Source organism: Ursus arctos, unplaced genomic scaffold (assembly GCF_023065955.2).
Source record: "Ursus arctos isolate Adak ecotype North America unplaced genomic scaffold, UrsArc2.0 scaffold_11, whole genome shotgun sequence".
Classification (NCBI taxonomy): Eukaryota; Metazoa; Chordata; class Mammalia; order Carnivora; family Ursidae; genus Ursus; species Ursus arctos.
Genome location: NW_026622775.1, coordinates 49,940,088 through 49,959,369, shown reverse-complemented (window position 1 = coordinate 49,959,369; position 19,282 = coordinate 49,940,088). Strand labels below are relative to the sequence as shown.

Here is a 19,282-nt window from a genome sequence, read left to right as displayed (position 1 = left end):
GATGCGTTTCTTTCCTTCTACTTCCTCCCTCTTACCCACTGATTTAAGGGAGGTAACCTTGGATTTGTGTTTCTACCTTTTGCCCTTTAATCCTAATGATTAGTTACTCTTGATAAATGATGAATGAAATTTTATTTTTAATGTTTAGCTCTTTATCAGGGGGTTTAAAAATTGACCAGCCTGTGCAGTTTATTATCCCTATATAACATGAATTACGTACTCGTTTTGCATTTCGTTTTCAGTGTTTGTTAGAGTTGGGCTGGAATTTAAAAGAATATATTAGTCTTAGTTGGTAGTATGTGTTGATTTTCTGAAAGTCTCTGTATTATTTTGATATAGTGGTTTATTTTCTCCTTCCTCAGCAACTTGTGAAGTAATAATAACACAGTGATTAGTGTAAAGTGATTGATAAGAGAGAATTCTGAATGGCTGTGAGGGGTTCATTTCCCCCTTTCCCCTTTTGGTAGGTTAGCCAAGAAGTGGCTCAGCTGGAACAACCATAAGGCCTTTGTTAATGGCTTCCTTTGAAGGCTGTTCTCAGAGCAGAAGTATGCAGATCTCGGCTCTCCATTTGCATAGTCTTCCAGCATTATTCCTGGGCCTGGAGATTCTTTGACCTGTTTCTTGTTACCTGTAGAAACTAGGATTGCCTACCTACTCCCTCTTAGGCTAACCATTAAGTATATAACGTATGTGTGGAGAGGGGAAAGTGCAGCTTATTCTCTTTCTTGGAGTGCTCTTTGTGCGTGTCTAGCCAGCTGACTTAGGTTGGTCCCTAGCCGCTAGAACTTTTGCCATACAGCATACAGAACTCTAAGCCTGGACTATGCTATGGGATGAGAATTTGGGGGAGTGAATTTGCTTGTCAGTTTTTTTCCTAACAGACCTTATACTGTATCTGTATAATGTGATAGTGGTGTGTGTTCATGATCTCTGTGTGTGACAGGATACCTTTGAGGTCTTTTAGCAGAAAGATAACTGCTTTTGAATAAGAAGGTAAGTATTATAAGCCAGAGCCAAGTGGATAGATACTGAAAACTACCTTTCAAATAACAGGGCAAGTATAAAACATTAGTTGGATTAAATTTTTATGAGTATTTCTACAGAATATATGCTATCATTTAAAGTATAAGGAAAGCTTCTTGCCTATCTTAAAATAAATATCTTGGACGTTATTATTCTGAGTTTTGTTTCTTACACTGTTGTCTCAGCCATTCCTTCCTTTCCTTTTATCTGTAGTCAGGTAGCTTGGAACTTGCAGAATCCTCAGAGGCAGGTCTGAAGAGAGCCGGGATGCAAGGTTTAATGAAACTATGAGAGAAGTGGGCTGGCCTGACCCCTACTTTGTCTGAGGTTGCTCTTCAGAGTTTAGCTCTCAGGTATTAGCCAATCTAAAATCTATACTTCGTAGCTGATAGTAGTTTAAAATATTGTTAAGCCCTTTTTTTTTCTATAACTCTGGATTAGCTAAATGGCTTATGTCAACTCAGTCAAGTGTTCCATGGCTATTTGAGGTAGGAGCATAAATACTTCTCAGTTTTGGTATAAGCCATGTATGGATTCCTTAAAGTAGCTTCCTGTTACCTGTTGTATGTGAAGTTATTTTATTTAAAACCTTATAATGATTTTTATCATAGGTATGGGTTATTAACACTTGAGATCTTAAGAATAGTCAACTAAGTATGCTTTGATTTTATCTAGGCATTTTGAATGTCACTTACATTTTAGTTCAAACCAGTCTCTGTGTAAACCTGAAGCTATTCAGGCATTTCTCTAGTGAAATCGTTTCTCAGTTAGGAAATGGAATTATTTTGTCCAGGATACCAGTCCTTGGGAAACAGCTTTTTATGTACCAGGTTGCAAACAGTGATTATTATACCTTTATGGGAAATTTTTCTAAACAAATTGTTTATCCCCATCCAAACTTGAAGAATCAGATTTGTCGCTGTTTATCAAAGGAGTTTAAAAAAGAATTGTTTTTAAGACTTTTTAAAAAATTTTAATTTTTTTAAATTAGATTAACCATTCAACAAACTTTAATTGAGCTCCTACCTTAATACTGTTTGAGCTTCCATGGTTGACCCCACTGTTCCAGGACTGACATGGGTGCTGGGACATGAGACTTTCAGTGCTAAAACCGGGACAGCCCCAGGCAACCCAGAAGTCCGACAGACCTGGACTCAAGTTCCCGTTCCACCATCATACGACCTTCGACATGTTATTCCCCTTCATGAATCTCAATTTCTTCATCTTTAAATGGGTATTAATATAGGTATTAAATTCTTATGGTTGTAGTGAAGATTAACCAAGATGAAGTGTACAGAGCTCACACACCTGGCATATAGCACTTGCTCAATAAGTGGCACCTGTTATAATCATCACCATCATTAACATCCCTGTTTGTCAGCTGTGAAGGCTTATTAGCTTCTTCTCAGTATCTGTCTAGAGAACCCTAGTCTGGGGGAAGGGTTAGACAAATACTGCCAAGTTCCTCAGTAGAGGTTGTCATCTGACCTAGTTCTGGCCACTGAGAAAAAAGACGTTTTTGTTTGAGACTTTCAAGAAGGCTTCTTAAAAGACATGAGTGTATGGGGCGAGAAGGTGGGGGTTGCGGGGGGACATATTGGTATATACATTTTGTCCTTCCTTCTTCTAATTCTTCCTGCCTGGGACGTAGGTAATACTTCCACTGCCTCCTACCTAGAAGCAAAGCAGCTATCCTGTGACACCAAGGGTGACAAGAATGGGCTAAGGATGGCTGGTGGAAAGACACGGAGCCCCTCTCTCCCCTGGCATCATGGAGCCATTGTACCCAACTTAGATTTCTGACTTTTGAACTTTTCATTCCATGAGAAAAAAATAAAACCTCCAGTTTGCTGAAGTTGCTGTTTCTAGGTTTCTGTTATTCACAGCCAAACAGAATTTTCAACCAATTTTAGGCATGCGCCAATAGAAATACAGGCAAAGGCTGCAAATAGGCAATTTAACAAACAAATAGACGAGCAAATGTCATGTAAGTCTGTGACAAAACTTACTACATCATCATTTTTATATAAATATAAGCATGACACCACGTTTAACTGTCATGTTGACAATAAAATATAGAGAATATTTAAAATACCATATTTAACAATTAACAAAGTGTAACAATTATTTTTATTATGCTATGTATTCTTCTGACTTCTTTGAAAGAAATAAAATACAGTACATGAACTGGAAGCTCCCTTTTCCCTTCTTCCCAATCCATTCACTTCCCTTCCTTCCCACGAAGATGCTATGTATTCTCCTTATCTAGATTTTTATACTTTTAGTACATAAGTATATATATGCAAAAAAATACACTGTAGGGGCGCCTGGTTGGCTCAGTCAAGCATCTGCCTTCGCGGCTCAGGGCGTGATCCCAGAGTCCTGGGATCGAGCCCCACATCGGGCTCCTCTGCTGGGAGACTGCTTCTTCCTCTCCCACTCCCCCTGCTTGTGTTCCCTCTCTCTGGCTGTCTCTCTCTCTGTCAAATAAATAAATAAAAAATCTTAAAAAAAACACTGTATAACAAGTTACCTATTAATGTATTTTTATTTATTTTTATTTTTTTATTTAAAGATTTTTTTTATTTATATATTCGACAGAGATAGAGACAGCCAGCGAGAGAGGGAACACAAGCAGGGGGAGTGGGGGAGAAAGAAGCAGGCTCATAGCAGAGGAGCCTGATGTGGGGCTCGATCCCGTAACGCCGGGATCACGCCCTGAGCCGAAGGCAGACGCTTAACCGCTGTGCCACCCAGGCGCCCCTATTAATGTATTTTTAAAAATCACATTATAATTCCATCCATATTCTTTTTATAAACTGCTTCTTTAACTCAGTAGTATAATTTTGAGGTTTACCCAGATGCATACGTATGTCTAGTTTATTCATTTTAGTAATTCTGTCTTCCATTGCACATACTATAATTAACCAATTCTTTGTTAAACATACATACTTTTCTAACTCGCCATTAACACATGACTTTTTTAAAAGTGACAAGTAAGATAATCCATTACTTTACGTAATGTGAACCAGGAAGAGTTGTGTTGCAGTATATCCCTCTGTCCTTTGCAGTTCTGGCTGTATCTAAATCCTTTCAAAACAAATTTGCTGTTTCCAGAATTAAAAAAAAATTAAATATTTTATGCTATTAGTGTTGATTCAGAATACGTTGGCATTTTAATTGTATTGAATACTACTAGTTGTTTTTTGGGTATTCATGCCTTCAGAATATTGGTACCCTGATGGGTGAGCTGTTTTATGCCTCACTGAAAATTAATAAGATCCTGAATAGTGTTCTTAAAGAGAATAAAATGAGAATATTTACTATCAAAAATAAAGAACTGATAATGTACTACGTCAGGTACTTTCAGGGCACTTGGTTTAAAATGGTCCAAGTTATTTGTAAAGTTATTTAGTAATTTATATCCAGAGTTTTATTAATAATCATACTCTTGGCTCCAATAATTCTGCCCCTTACAAATAAAATTTTGGAAAATCTGAACTACAGAAATTAAAATAAAAAGATGTTCATCAGGGCATCATTTATTATATATTGAACAAATTGGAAGTTCACTAAATGTCCTATAAGACAAGTGAAATCATGCCAGATCTATAAAGGAGTGTGATATAGCTACTGAAATTACACTTACGAAGAATATTTATAACGTGGAAACCCTTAACGAAACTTTAGGTTTTAAAACGGAACAGTATACAAAACTACAGTGTGGTCTCAGAAGAAAAAAATTGTTAATAGAAAAAGAGACTAGAAAAGTCAACACTGACATTGGTCGTTGTCTGGTTTCTATAGCATACATGTATTATCAGAAACATTATTTTTTTTTAATTTAGTTATTTTGAAAAGAGTTTAAAAACAAGAGGCTTCCTTTAATCATTCATAAAACATTTTCAGAAATAAAATATGTCTGTACTAAAAGCAGTTCCTTTACATAAAAGTTAAAGGCTGTATAAGCTGCTTTTGTTTTTGAGAACTAAGCAACTTCAAGTTCAAATCTACTTTTCTAAGTTTTGAATTAGAAACAGTTGTGGTTTAATTTTATGAAAAATGTTAACTACTATATGGAAACAGCAGAAATGATTGAATACCCACTCAAGCAGAAGCTTTTAAGTTTTGTGTTATAAGATTCCAAGTGACAGTATTTTAATTCTCAAGTTACCCATTGTAATTCTTTTCTTCATACTTTACAACTTAAATAAGGAATAATGAAAAAAACTTCATAATTTGTATCTAGTTGGTACACCAGCAAGATGATTTGAATTTAGCAAGGAACAAATTTGTTGTTTTAAATTCATAAAAAGGAAATCTCGAATGAGTTCATGCATTTATAATCAAAATATGAAGACTTTGCGAGTATGCAAAAATGCCTTAAATATAAATATAATTTTATTGTTCTGACATGACAGAATTACCTTGTTACAACAATTATCAGTTTTTAAAAAAATACTTTTTGAGTTATTTTAATTATTAAAGGTCTTTACATTTCTTCTATTTTATAGATATTTGAGATATTTGGACCTGTTGCACATCCATTTTATGTTTTACGGTTTAATTCTTCAGAGCACATTGAGAGTAAAGGTATTAAAATAAAGGATACTATGTATTTTGCTCCATCAATGAAAGACTTCACCCAGTACATATTCACAGAAAAGCTTAAACAGTAAGTATGTCACTGACATGTTAGTTGTCTACTTATCTAATGTTTATATTTTACGAATAATTTTCAGTGAAGGTAGTTTCTTATTAAATATATGTGTTCCGTAGCGTTCATTTATTTGCCTAATAACATCTCTGAAGGCTACTATTTGTTAGCAGATTTTACAGGTAGAGATGATTTATATCTTTTACCCAAAATGACATAATCAACTGGTAGCACTACATTTGGGCCATATAAAGTTTCTGAATTCCAATTCATACTTTTTTCCATGACATACCTTTTTTTTTTTTTATAAACATGCTACTTCAGCATTAGTATTACCACTTAAAAAGAATTCTTTTCCATTTTAAATAGAATTATTCCTTGGATTACATTATAGGCTTAATTATTTAATAAAACTTGGTAATTCTCAAGAAAAAAAAGAAAATGAGTAAATTTCAGGTTGCTTATAGATTGTAAATTTACAGAAGAGACAACAAAAACATGTCCCTAAAGAGTTGTGTATCAAGTTGATAAACGGTTGATTTATTTATTTTTATTTTTTATTTTTTAAATTTTATTTATTTTTGAGGGCGGGGGGAGAGCACACACGCAGGCACAAGCGGTGGGGGGGGGGGTGCAGAGGTAGTAGCGGACTCCCCGCTGAGCAGGGATCCCAATGCAGGACTCCATCCCAGGACCCTGGGATCGTGACCTGAGCCACAGGCAGACACTTAACCGACTGAGCCACCCAGGCATCCCAAACAGGGTTGATTCAACCGGCAAATTACTGCTTTCCCTTTTGTGGATGCTAAATGATGCCTGTGGCATGCAGGTAGTAATATTTCTGCATGTTTATGCTACTCATTAATTGTGCGTTTTCCGTGTGTTATTTGTGTTGCTAAGTGTTAGCTGTACAGCTGCTTATATCAGTTGAACTTGTTATTATAATTATATAATTTTTAGTAAATCAGTGGTATATGGTTTAATTAGGATAGTTTTTTCAGAAAAAAGAAAGTTGAATGCTTTGGAAAGATGTAATGAAGCCACTGAATGAGCCACTAAAAATATTCTAAAATTAGTAGGAGTGGAAGAAACACTACAAAAGATTGGGGGAGGGGTGGGCACCCAAAAAGACTTCGACCTCAGTTTGACACACAAGTCCCTTTTAAGTCTAGCTCTCTTTTGATGGGAAACTTGAAGTGTAGTTGAAGCAATCGGAATGTTTTTGTAGAACATCGAGGGGAACTTCAGTCAGTGAGTAACTTTAGTGCTGCCTCAGAAGTACTAGTCCCCATTGCATGGCATAAAATCTCTAAAGCACTAACATGTTAAATCAAGTCTCTGAATTTCATTTATCATAATTCATTAAACTCATATTTAAGAATCACATAATTATCTGAGGAACATTTTGCCTGAGTTGTTCTTCAGGTTAGTAACGTTGATTTTTCTAAATAACCGCTGAAAAGAAAGGTAAATTAAATAAAAAAGTCCTGTTTTAAAATCATGCCTTTGATAGGTAGCATTTTATTCTGCTTTGTTAGGATGTTGCTGTGGATATGCCATTTTTTGGTTTTTAACAAATAAAATATTTTAGCTTAAAACAGATAAATTTAAAAAGCTTCTCATAAAGACATTTATTAAATAGATTTTAAACAAGAGGAAAAGTCTTTGTTCTTGATTTGTAAGAATAAGAATTTTTTCCTGGAAAGAAACAATAAACTAAAGGATTGGGAAATTAGGCCCATGCAGCAGAAGCCCCATCTGACAGATTATTTTATTCTAGACTGTAATTTGGTGTCTGCATGGGCACTCAGTGGAGTACTTCGTCTTGGAGGTAGAGAAGGTCACCTCCTTTCTAGTTTATCTGCCTCTTGTAAGGCTATTTTAATTTTAGTTTCCCATGAACTTACTCTTGTTGAAAGTGCTTTTTGAAATGTTGCTTGAGCTCTTCTTTAGTAGATTTTGATTTTCTGTAGTAAATGCACTAATGGGGAACTTCCCCCATTATGTCTTTAAACTGCATGCTAAGGGCACCATAGGCCATGAGATGGCATATGTGCAAAAAGGAGTACTGGAGCTATGTTAAGTAGGTGTAAGCTGATCATTAATGAGTAAAAGCTTTTTCTTAAATGGTAGAAAAATCATTGATAATGCCCCATATACGGTGTCAAAGTTCTCAATCAAAATTTTAGAACAGACTTAATGATTTTCTTATTCTGCCAGCTGCCAGCCCACTGACATCTGTATATTGGTTTTTATGGATTGTGGTTTAATATATTGATGATTTTAGTGAATTAGTTCCTGAAAATCTCGTTTATTTTTGGGATCTAGTTTAAAGCAGTGGAGACAACATCTACTCATAATCGTTTGTAATATTTTAATGTAATTGAGTAACAAGATATTGTCAAACTTACAAAATCAAAAAGATTAAAGGTGAGCTTTCAGAAATCATTATTTCAGAAATACTTAGTAATATATGTATTTTTGTTGGCTGTAGAGTATAAAATTTTCCACTAAAACTAGTTAGTGCTTGTGATTATATTTTCCTTCAAACTCTTCAAAATTCTTTCTCCTTACCAAATGAGATAGCTTTTATTCCACTGTCTCTGCTTTGAGAAATACTGTTGGAATAAGCTTTGGTTACTCATGGAATATTATTGATATTCCTCAGGTAAATAGAGGAAGAAGACATTTCATGTTGTTTTCTCTACCATTAAACCTGTAAAATCTTAAGGGAATGCCTCATGGTCATTTTTGTATCCTTAACACCTGAAACAGTGTCAGACCTATAGTTGGTGTAGAATAAGCATTGGTTGAAGTGAGCTTTATGAACTGAGCTCAGATATCATGAAAGTATCAAAGTCATAACATCTGGAGATGCTTATGAACTGCAAAACCACTTTCCTCTGTGCACCATAGCCCTGGCTTCTCATTCTGATTCCCCCAGTCCTAATATTTATATGTGTCCAGATCTTGTGTTTTTCTTATGAGCTTCCCACGTCTTCTAAAACAAGGTGAAGAACATATACATGGTCCTTTATTTTTTGCTCTTATTTTCATGTGTAGTAAAATTAAGGGTTGAGCTCTAACGTCTTCTACTTCATTATTTTCTATGCTGTTAAGTTATAAACACTTATGGAATCTTAAGTACTTCATGTTTTCTTTTGACTTTTTTCTCTTTCTATAGGGATAGAGGATCGGATGCGTCATGGAAGAATGATCAGGAACCACCACCAGAAGTAAGTATAAGTCTCTTTACATTTCTTGAAAATAGTATGAATTTATACACTATAGGGGAAATATATAATTATAAATGAGAGTTTTTACACATACTCAGGAATTCTGATGACATTTCATAGTATATAAATTCTTGGGTTTTTAGATTTAACTTTGTTCATTTTAGACGTTCTCAAGCAGTGCTGAAGATTCACGTTAATTTCTAATTTTGCTGAGGCATGAGTCAGGTAACACTAACTGAGAGGGTCACTTAACCAGTGAGTCATCCTAGTTTAGTGTACACATTGCCATGGGATTATGTTTTCTAATTTATGTTACAGATACATGTGATTTCTGTTAAGGCTCTGAAGGTTGACTTAATGTTCTTAGTTATGTCTAGGTCATCTTACTCTTGAAGTTATATGTTTTTAAAGTATTTGAGAAAATTCACAAAGGTCTTAAAACGTATTTCCTGTGAAATGAAAATATTCTAATGCATAGCTGTTGTTTTAGACCTAAGCTTTGAAATTGCTAATTATGGTGATGTTAATTGTTTATAAAATAGGTGTGATTAGATTAATTTTAAAAATTAAATTCCAGCATACTTCATGGTGTTTTGTTTTTTAATTTAATTAAAAAAAATTTTTTTTGGAGTAGTTGACTGAATGTCCCTTAATACTATAATTGGGGAAAACTCTTAAGATTTTAAAGTTTATTTTATTATGAAATTTTATAGTATATAGAATTATTGCCTGATGTTAATCATAGATTATGTATAAGGCATGCATTTTCTTCATTTTGGTATTTGTTTCTAATACATGAATATGTAATTTGTAATTGAATAAATGTGTTTGAGTGCAAATTTAATATGTATACAAGAAACGTGAATTTTTTTCTGACTTCAGGAGGTGATAGCAAAATATTGCCAAAGCAGTCTCTCTAAAATAAAGCAATGCCAATTAAAATCCTTTAATACCTCCCTCCTGCTCTTAGAACATTTTCAGTGACTGGGACATAAAGTTCTTTATTCTCCAATTTCATCATCTCTGATTTCACTATTTAAGAAGCTTTTACTTTGCTTTACAGAACCAGTTTCATGTCTCAAATATACAATTCCTTGCACATATTCCCACTCCTTGAAATTTTCCTTTCCTTTAGTCACTGCTAATTCATCATTAGAGATTTATCTTGAGTTTTTATCTTCTAAAGATATAAAGATGAAGATATTGTCTAAGCCTTTCCCTGAAGTCCAGTCTAAATTGCATCCACAGTGATTTTCTCTTCCCTAACTTTGCTTCATTATTTATTTACAGCCCTTACTATACTTGACATTATATTATTAAAAGAATTAATACTTTTAAAGTATATTTATAAGTACTGTAGAACAGTGCCTGGCATAAAATGGGTATGTATAAATTTTTGAATGAAAGGTATAACATTCTCTTCTGTTTTTGTATTAGATCTAATCATTTATGTTGTTTGCATATTCCTAACTGTTCCTTCCCTTTAGCATTGTTTGGTAGCTGGCGTTATGATGAATCTTGACTCTTAAGCTTAACCTCAGTCTTCCAGCTAGAGAATACCCATAGCTGAAAGTTGTTAAAGATAGGCATTTGAAAGTTACTTATCTGTGGGGCACCTGGGTGGCGCAGTCGTTAAGCGTCTGCCTTTGGCTCAGGGCGTGATCCTGGCGTTCCGGGATCGAGCCCCACATCAGGCTCCACCGCTAGGAGCCTGCTTCTTCCTCTCCCACTCCCCCTGCTTGTGTTCCCTCTCTCGCTGGTGGTCTCTCTCTCTCTGTCAAATAAATAAATATTTTAAAAATAAATAAATAAAAAAAAGTTACCTATCTGTGCAGAAAGAGAATTATCTATCTGAAACTTTCTAGGAAAAAAAAGAAAGCCTTGAGTACTCTGGCCTGTGTTAATTGTCATATGTAGTTAATTCAGATATTACTAGAAAATACTACATATCAAAAGGGGTAATATTCTTTCAGGGTCAGTGTCAAATAATAGGTCTGTTCTTCTCAGTTCCAAGTATGTACCAATGAATTGGTAAATCCATGTGACATAATCTGTATGTTTTTTCTCTGCAAGGCCTTAGATTTCAGTGATGATGAAAAGGAAAAAGAAGCCAAACAGAGGAAAAAATCTCAGATTCAAGGCCGGAAAAAATTCAAGTCTGAATCTAATGACTCAAGTGAGTAAATGCAGCACTTAATATTTATATAAGTTGATAACAAAATTGAAGGAAACATGTGGGATCTCTTTTTACCTCCTGGCATCCATTTAACATAGGAGGTGTTACACAGTATGAGATGTGGCAGAAGAGTCATGAAGAATATTTAAATAACGTTAGTTTTTCAAGCTTAAGGATGTAAAAATGGCTTCTAAGGGTAAAACTAAGCCTTGTTAGTCATTTGCGCATATAGGCACTTTTTTCTTAAGAAACCTCTTTGCTTCCATGTTTAGAATTAAATGATATGGTTCTTAATACCTGTGTCAAAGTATTTTATTTTTTAGCATGCATTTCCTTTTATTATACCTTTCCTATTTTTCCTTTTTTAAGATTAAACTTTTTATAGATTCCCATGCAATTGTAAGAAATAAGTGAGATTTTCTTCCATGTCCATTACGCACTTCCCTGTAATGGTAACATCTTGTAAAACTCTACAGTACAATATCACAGTCAGGATATTGACATTGAGACAATCAAGATATAGAATATTTCCACCACAGAAAAGGATCCCCCATGTTGCCTTTTTATAGTCACTCCCACTTCCCTCCCTCCCACCTCCTTAACTGTTGGCAATTACTAATCTGTTCTCCATTTCTGTAACATATTTTGTCATGTCAAAAATGATTACATAAATACAGCCATACAATATGTTACCTTTAGGGATTGGCTTTTGTCACTGAGCATAATTTCCTGGGGATTCATCCAAATTGTTTTATGTGTCATGTTTGTTTCTTTTCATTTTGGACTGTAATATTCCATGGTTTGAATATACTACAGGTTGTTTACCAGTCATGCATTGAAGGACATCTGGATTGTTAACATTTTTTGGTTACAGGAGTAAAGTTGTGTTATATATTTGTGTACAAGTTTTTGTGTGAACACAGCTTTTCATTTCTCTGGGATCAATGTCTAAGAATAATTGCTGGGTTATACGGTAGCTGGATCCCGTCACTAGTGTATGAGTGACTGTTTCTCTGCATTCTCACCAGCATTTGGTTTTGTCACTATTTTTTATTTTAGGCATTCTGATAGGTGTGTAGCGATATCTAATTGTGATTTTAACTTGCATTTTCCAAATGACTAAGGATTTTGAACATCTTTCCATGTTCTTATTTGCTATCTGCATATCTTCTTCAGTGATATATTTGTTCATGTCTCTTGCCCATTTTCTAACTATAGTTCTGCTTTTTTGTTCTTGAGTTATGAGAGTTTGTATATAATTTGTTCTGGCCTGTGGCTTGTATTTTTATCCTCTCAAGAAGGCCATTTGCAGGACAAAGGATTTTAAATTCGATGAAGCCCAATTTATTATTTTCTTTTTGTGGAGTCTGAGAATTTCTTATCTAGAACTACATTCCAAAATTTTTCTCCTAGTTTTTTTTTCCCTAAAAGTTTTCAAAGTTATTTTAGCTGTTCTAGTTCCTTTGCTTTTTCATATGCGTTTTATAATAATCTTCTCTATATTGGCAAAAGTCTTGCTGGGATTTTGATAGGAATTGTGTTAAACCTGTTTATTGGTTTGGAGAGAATTGATATATTAACTGTATTGAGTCTTCCATTACACAATCATGGTCTACATTTCTATTAATTTAGATCTTTGGTTCTTTTCAGCAGCATTTTGTCATGTTTAGAATACAAATCCTGTACTTTTTTTCATTAGTACACACCTAAGTATTTCATTTTTCAAATCATTGTAAATGGTTTTGCATTTTTAATTCCAGTGTCCATGTTTGTTGCTACGATATAGAAATAAAATTAATGTTTGTATGTTTAGCGTCTCTATTGTGACCTTGCCGAACTCACTTGGTTCTAGGAGTTTTTTCTGTGAGATTTTCTACTTAGCCAACTGCGTCAATTGCAAATAAGAGCAGTATTCTTTCTTTTTTTGTTGTTCAAACTGTGTGGGTTTTTTGTCTCTCTTTCTTTCGCTACCTCTAGCCTCTGGCACTATGTTGAATAAATGTGGTTTATTCTTGACTGTAGAAGGAAACATTGTCTTTCATCATTAAGTATAATTTAGGTATAGGGGTTTTGTAGATGTTCTTTATCCATCTATTCCTATTTTTTGGAGCTTTTTTTTAAAAAATTACAAGTATTAAATTTTGACAGTTCTTTGATAAGATGACATGATTTTTTTTGTTAGTAGTCTGTTAGTGAGGAGATTACACTGGTTTTAGAATATCGAACCAGCCTTTGCTTCCTTGGAATAAATCAGAGGTGGTCCTAGTGTATAATTTTTTATGTGTATATTGTTGAATTCTCTTGTCTCTGTCTTTCTCTGGTGATTTTCTTCTGAAATCTATTTCATCTGAGAATAATGTAGCTACTCCTTTTTTTAAAAATGTATTTGATAAGACAGTGAGCACGAGTAGGGGGAGAGGCAAAGGGAGAGGGAGAAGCAGACTCCCAGCTGAGTAGGGAGCCCAACATGGGGCTTGATCCCAGGACTCTGGAATCATGACCTGTGCTGAAGGCAGATGCTTAACCAACTGAGCCACCCAGGAGCCCTGCTACTCCTTTCTTTTGATTAATGTTTGCGTGTTGTATCTTTTGCTATCCTTTTACTTTCAACCTGACTGTATCCTTTGAAATTAGTATTTTGTAGACACGTAGTTGGGTTATGTTTTTTAATCCACTATGCCAGTTATCCCCTGTGTTTTAATTTGTATATTTAGACCATTTGTATTTAATGTAATTATTGATATGTTAGGGCTTTAGTCTGCCCTTTCCTGTTCATTCTCTCTGGTTTTCATTTCTCTGTTTTCTTTTATCTGCCTGCCTGTCAGTACTATAACATTTTTTAGAATTCCATTTTGATTTGTCTATAGTGTTTTTGAATGTATCTCTTTGTATAATTTTTTCAGTGGTTGTCCTAGGTATTGAATTGTACATATGTTACTTATCACAATCTACTGGTGTCATTGTTTTGCCAGTTTGTGTGCAGTGTAGAAACCTTACCTCTTAGAAACATTACCTCTTTATGTCCCTTTATTCTAGTTTATAATGTAAATTGCCTTAAATAGTTCATATATACAATTAGGTTCATGTTACCTATTATAATATTTGCTTCAACCATCAAACATAATTTAGAAAACTCAAAGAAGGACATTTTATTGTATTTACTCATATTTTTGCTGTGTTTTTTCTTCCTTTCTGATGTTTCACGTTTCTTCTTTTATTGTTTCTGTTTAGAGAACTTGCTTTAGTCATTCTATCAGTGTAGGTCAGCCAGAGATAAATTATTAGCTTTTCTTCATTGTAGAGTGTCTTTACTTTCCCTTTTTTTTCCTGAGGATATTTTCATTCTGTTTAGAATTCTAGATTGAGCTTTCTTTCAGCACTTGAAAGTGTGCCATTTTCTTCTGTCCTCTATGGTTTATGAGGAGACATTTATTGTCCTTCCTGATCCTCTAGCCTTTTGGATTAATTTAAAATTGGTAATTTTAAGCCTTACACTTTTTTAGTTACCATAAGACAATATTGGAAGCTAAAGAAAAGGCATTATTGAAATTTTAAGCAGTGTTTTTTGATATACTAAAATCAGTTTTAATTTTGTTTTTATGTTTTTTTCCTCAAAGGTGAAAATTTTTCAGAAGTACATCAGAATTGGAATGTTCATAGCTCTGCTTCAGAGCATTCGAAAGGATATCGTAACAGAGAATTCACACGAGGATTTTCCCGGGGTAGATATCCTCGACCTGGCCATGGCAGACCTCCATCACCACAGTTTTATAACTCAGAGCATATGGTGTTTCAGGAGACTTCAGGATTTCCACCTCAGAGACAAGATAATCCTATCATGCCACAGTATCCCTTTCCTCCTCCAGTGTTCGACATGCATGGTTTTTCACTCCCTCCTCCTCTACCACCACTCCCGCCACCTCCACCACCTGCATCTGTAAACCTGGGATGGGCTGCACCTAACATGCCACCTCATCCATTAATTCCCTTACCATACTCCATACCCCCACCCCCTCCACCACTGCCTCCACCCCCCTCTTCTGGGGATAGTAATTCTTCCCATTTTGGATCCTACTACTAGGTCACTGTATGTTTCTGGAGAAATCTGGACTTTTTATATTATATGGGAAGGATTTTTTTTTAAAGAAAGCAATTATGGAGTTAGATTTTTAACATTGTAAAATACTAAATGATTCCTTCAGTTGTAAGTTGATATATATTTGTAACCTTTGTGAAATTGTATCCATATGAAAATTTCACTTTTGTGGAGGAGAAAATCCAACTATATAATATTTAATTAAAATTGAATCCGTGTTTTCACTATCCCTGCTCAATTAAACAATGTATATAGGTCTAATAGATCTGGAGCAACTCTCATCATGGGTTAAAATCTGTTGAACATATTGATTGTCATCTTGGTATATCTGAAAATAAGATGTTGAAGTCCTATTGAGAGTCTTTAAAATAAACTATTTTTACAAATGTATACTTTGAAAAGTGATTTTGATTGTTAATGCAATTTACTAGTAAATTTATATGTCTTATTTTTAAAAAAGATTTAGAGTGGGGGGGGAGGGGCGGAGGGAGAGGGAGTCCCAAGGAGACTCTGCACTGAGTGCACAGCCCGACATGGGGCTTGATCCCACGACGAAGAGTTGGATGTCAACCCACTGTGCCACCCAGGTGCCCCCACCCTTTTTTTCTTTTCTTTTTTTTTTTTTTTTTTATATAGAAGTGAAGAATACAGAGAAGAAAAGCCTTCAGTATTGGTAGATGTTCTGACTATAATTAAAGTTCACATTGATTAATTATACATAGGCAAGCTTTTCATTATCTATGCAGGTTTCTAGAACTTAGGCATTATTCAGTAAACTTTACTATTCAATTAAAGGGACACAGTGGTTATTTGTAATATGTTATTTATTCATAATAAAGTATATGTAACTGCATATTAGGACACTGTCTTCTGTATCTATTTGCCAGATTCTCACATGCCTGACACAGATTAGGTGCTTTTAGTATTTTTTTTTTTTTTAAAGATTTTATTTATTTATTTGATGGAGAGAGAGACAGCCAGTGAGAGAGGGAACACAAGCAGGGGGACTGGGAGAGGAAGAAGCAGGCTCATAGTGGAAGAGCCTGATGTGGGGCTCGATCCCATAACGCCGGGATCACGCCCTGAGCCGAAGGCAGACGCTTAACCGCTGTGCCACCCAGGCGCCCCTAGGTGCTTTTAGTATTTACTGAAATGACTGACTGAATTTAGAGTTTTTAATTAAATTACCACTGAGTATTATTTTTACATCATGAAATGCAAATGCAAGAAAAATTATGGAATTTTAGAAATAGAAGAGGCACCCAGGCCCTTCACATCCCCTTAGGCTGGGGAGACTCTGTAAGGTTCCTAGGGCCCAATTGAGAAGTTCGTGCTTTGGTATACATTGACTTTATCATATGTTGTACTTCATTATTCTCTCTTGAAATGTGTTTGTAGCTTTTCTTTAGGAGTTAACTTTCATAGTTTATGGCAGTCTTTTTTTTCTGGTTGATAAATATTCTTAGAATTGAGATTATATCTAGAAGTACTAAAATAAATTCTTCTACAAGAACGGAAAGAGTGAGATGTTAACATTCAATTACAGTATATCAACAAGCCACTGTAATTGCCATTTAAAAAATCTTTGGCATTTAAAAAATTAAAATCTTTGAACCTCTGTACCTCAAGTACTGATATCTGACCGTAGGTATTTATTATCTGAAGAAACATAGAACTGAATGATACCATTTGGTTCCCACCTTCAATTAAGTTGCTACCTTAAACACTTAATCCAGTATGCTTCCTCTTTATACTTAACTCAGGGATTTTGAAACTTCAGGGTGCCCAGAAATCATCCACAGTAATCACCTAAGGTTTGGAAAGCTTACTAAAAATGCACATTCTTGAATTTTATCCCAATTCCAATTCAGTAGATGTAAGATGAAACCTAGGAAATTTTTTTTTTGTCTTCTGCTTTCCCAATGTTCTTTTTTATTTCTTCAAATTTTATTAAATTTTTCATTTCATTTCTAGGAAAATTAAGATACAGTGTTATATTAGTTTCAGATGTACAATACAGTGATTCAACAATACATTACTCAGTGCTCATCATAATAAGTGTACTCTTTAACCCCCTCCCCTATTAACCCTATCCCCACACCCACCTCCCCTCTGGTAACCATTAGTTTGTTCCCTGTAGTCAAGAGTCTGTCTTGGTCTTTCTTTTTCCCTTTGTTTTTGTTTCTTAAATTCAACATACGAGTGAAATCATGGTATTTGTCTTGCTCTGAATTATTTCACTTAGCATTTTACTCTCTAGCTTCTTAATACCTTCTGTCAGACCAAAGTATCTGTTTTGAGCTACTTGCAACAATGAAATTGCATCTCATTTTTGACTCTGTGTGCGTTCTGTACCTAAAATGTTATCATTGGTGTATTAGAGATGTGCAGTTACTCAGTGCCCTGGAAACAAGGGACAAATTTGTGTATCAAACAGTAAAATAATGAGAATAGCCAATGAAGAAAAATGCCAAAATTTTCTTCTGCACTTTGAGTAAAAATATATATATACTTATGGGTGTATATGTACGTATGTATCTGAAGGCTAGTACAAAAATCCTGATTATGCATTTTAGTACCTTTTGTTTCTACTTACAAGGTTGATAAAACGGGAACAAATGTTTGGTTGGTTGATTTTGTTGTTAGTTGCATTACACCATCTCCCAAACAGAACAAACTATATGGCAAAAGGTTTTTATTTATATTGAGGATATATGGACTAAATATTGTTTCTAACAAGAGATATGACCCAAATAGTAATAAAATATAACAAATACAAAAGAATAGAATCTATTAGGATCGAATCCCTATTAAAATGTGATAAATAGATGATGGTGGTCTGTGATGTTTAGAGGATGGAGATGAACTTCTCAAATGTTCTCTTAGTATCAGTAGCCACTACACTGCAGAACCTGTTATCGTAGTTTCTAAAACTGTTTATTGTGTGCTCCCATGACATACAGGAGTACTGGGAAAACATTTGCTCTCTCCCCCATCTCCTCGCTCTTGCAAATATCTGTTTGACCAGGCATCATGCAGTGTTTCATCTTAGGATTTAGGCCTGTCAGTCTCGTTTATAAAGTAAGCTGTGTTAGTAGCTGTTTCATTCAAAGCAAATAATTAATTTTCTTTAATGTCAATTTGGTTTTTGACTAAGTATACTTGCTAGTATGTTTATTGGCAACAACATAAGCTCAAATGAATTCTCTTTGGCAAGATTATGAGCAGGAAAATATTTAAGGGCAGAAGAGTAACAAGGCATTAACTTTTTAAACACATTCAAATACGGTTAGTTTGAACCATGTGAAATTCCCTACACAGTAGACATTTAAATGGTTCACTGTAATATATGGGCTATAAAATATATTGCTTTTCATATTTATTTTTCTTCATAGAACATCTCTCTGTACCATTACTTACCAGAACACATTTTGGGAAATACTTGTCATGGATGACAGCTGGCAGAAATTCATGGTAGTGAACATTTCTCAGAGATACCATGGTCTTCCTAAGAGAACAATCTATGAGAAGATCATGGGGCCCAGAAGAACTATTAAAAATTTTGTATTAGGTTAGGAAAATACTGTTCCTTAGTGTCGACTTTGTGGTTCTTAACCTGAGGTTTTTTCCCCTTGTTCTAGAACCCACTAAAAACTTGTGAGATGTACATTTTCCTAGAAGAGCGGGTCTTTGACTTTCATCTTGTTTTTAAAGTAATATATGAAGAGAAAGAGGATGGTGAGAGAGTCTTGCAAAAGGTTTTCTCCTTTTGGAGCAGGTATAACAATATATATGTTTCTCAAATTTGATAATGCACAAATCTTTTCATTAAAAAATGTTGAGGAGGGGCGCCTTGGTGGCTTGGTTGGGTGTTTGCCTTCGGCTTGGGTCATGATCCCAGTGATAGAGTCTCACATCAGGCTCTCTGTCTCCCTCTGCTTGCTGCTCCCCCTGCTTGTGCTCTCTTTCTCTCTTTGTCAAATAAATAAATAAAATCTTAAAAAAAAATGTTGTAGATCCCCAAGACCACAGTTTGGGAAACTGAGTTATAAAACTAAATTTCTTTCTATGTAAATCTCAGTTTCTTACAG

At 34.7% G+C, this 19,282-nt stretch overlaps 1 protein-coding gene across 1 annotated transcript in view; it reads left to right on the top strand.

The window, feature by feature from the left end:
* The window catches only part of NAF1 (nuclear assembly factor 1 ribonucleoprotein), a 46,908-nt gene extending 31,327 nt beyond the window's left edge, over positions 1-15,581 (top strand). The window contains exons 5-8 of the mRNA XM_026499589.4: positions 5,541-5,701; positions 8,868-8,919; positions 10,993-11,095; positions 14,713-15,581. Of these exons, the coding sequence (XP_026355374.1) occupies positions 5,541-5,701; positions 8,868-8,919; positions 10,993-11,095; positions 14,713-15,176 (780 nt within the window). The 3' untranslated portion in view covers positions 15,177-15,581. The remainder of the gene's footprint in view (positions 1-5,540; positions 5,702-8,867; positions 8,920-10,992; positions 11,096-14,712) is intronic.
* The last annotated feature ends 3,701 nt before the right edge of the window (positions 15,582-19,282 follow it).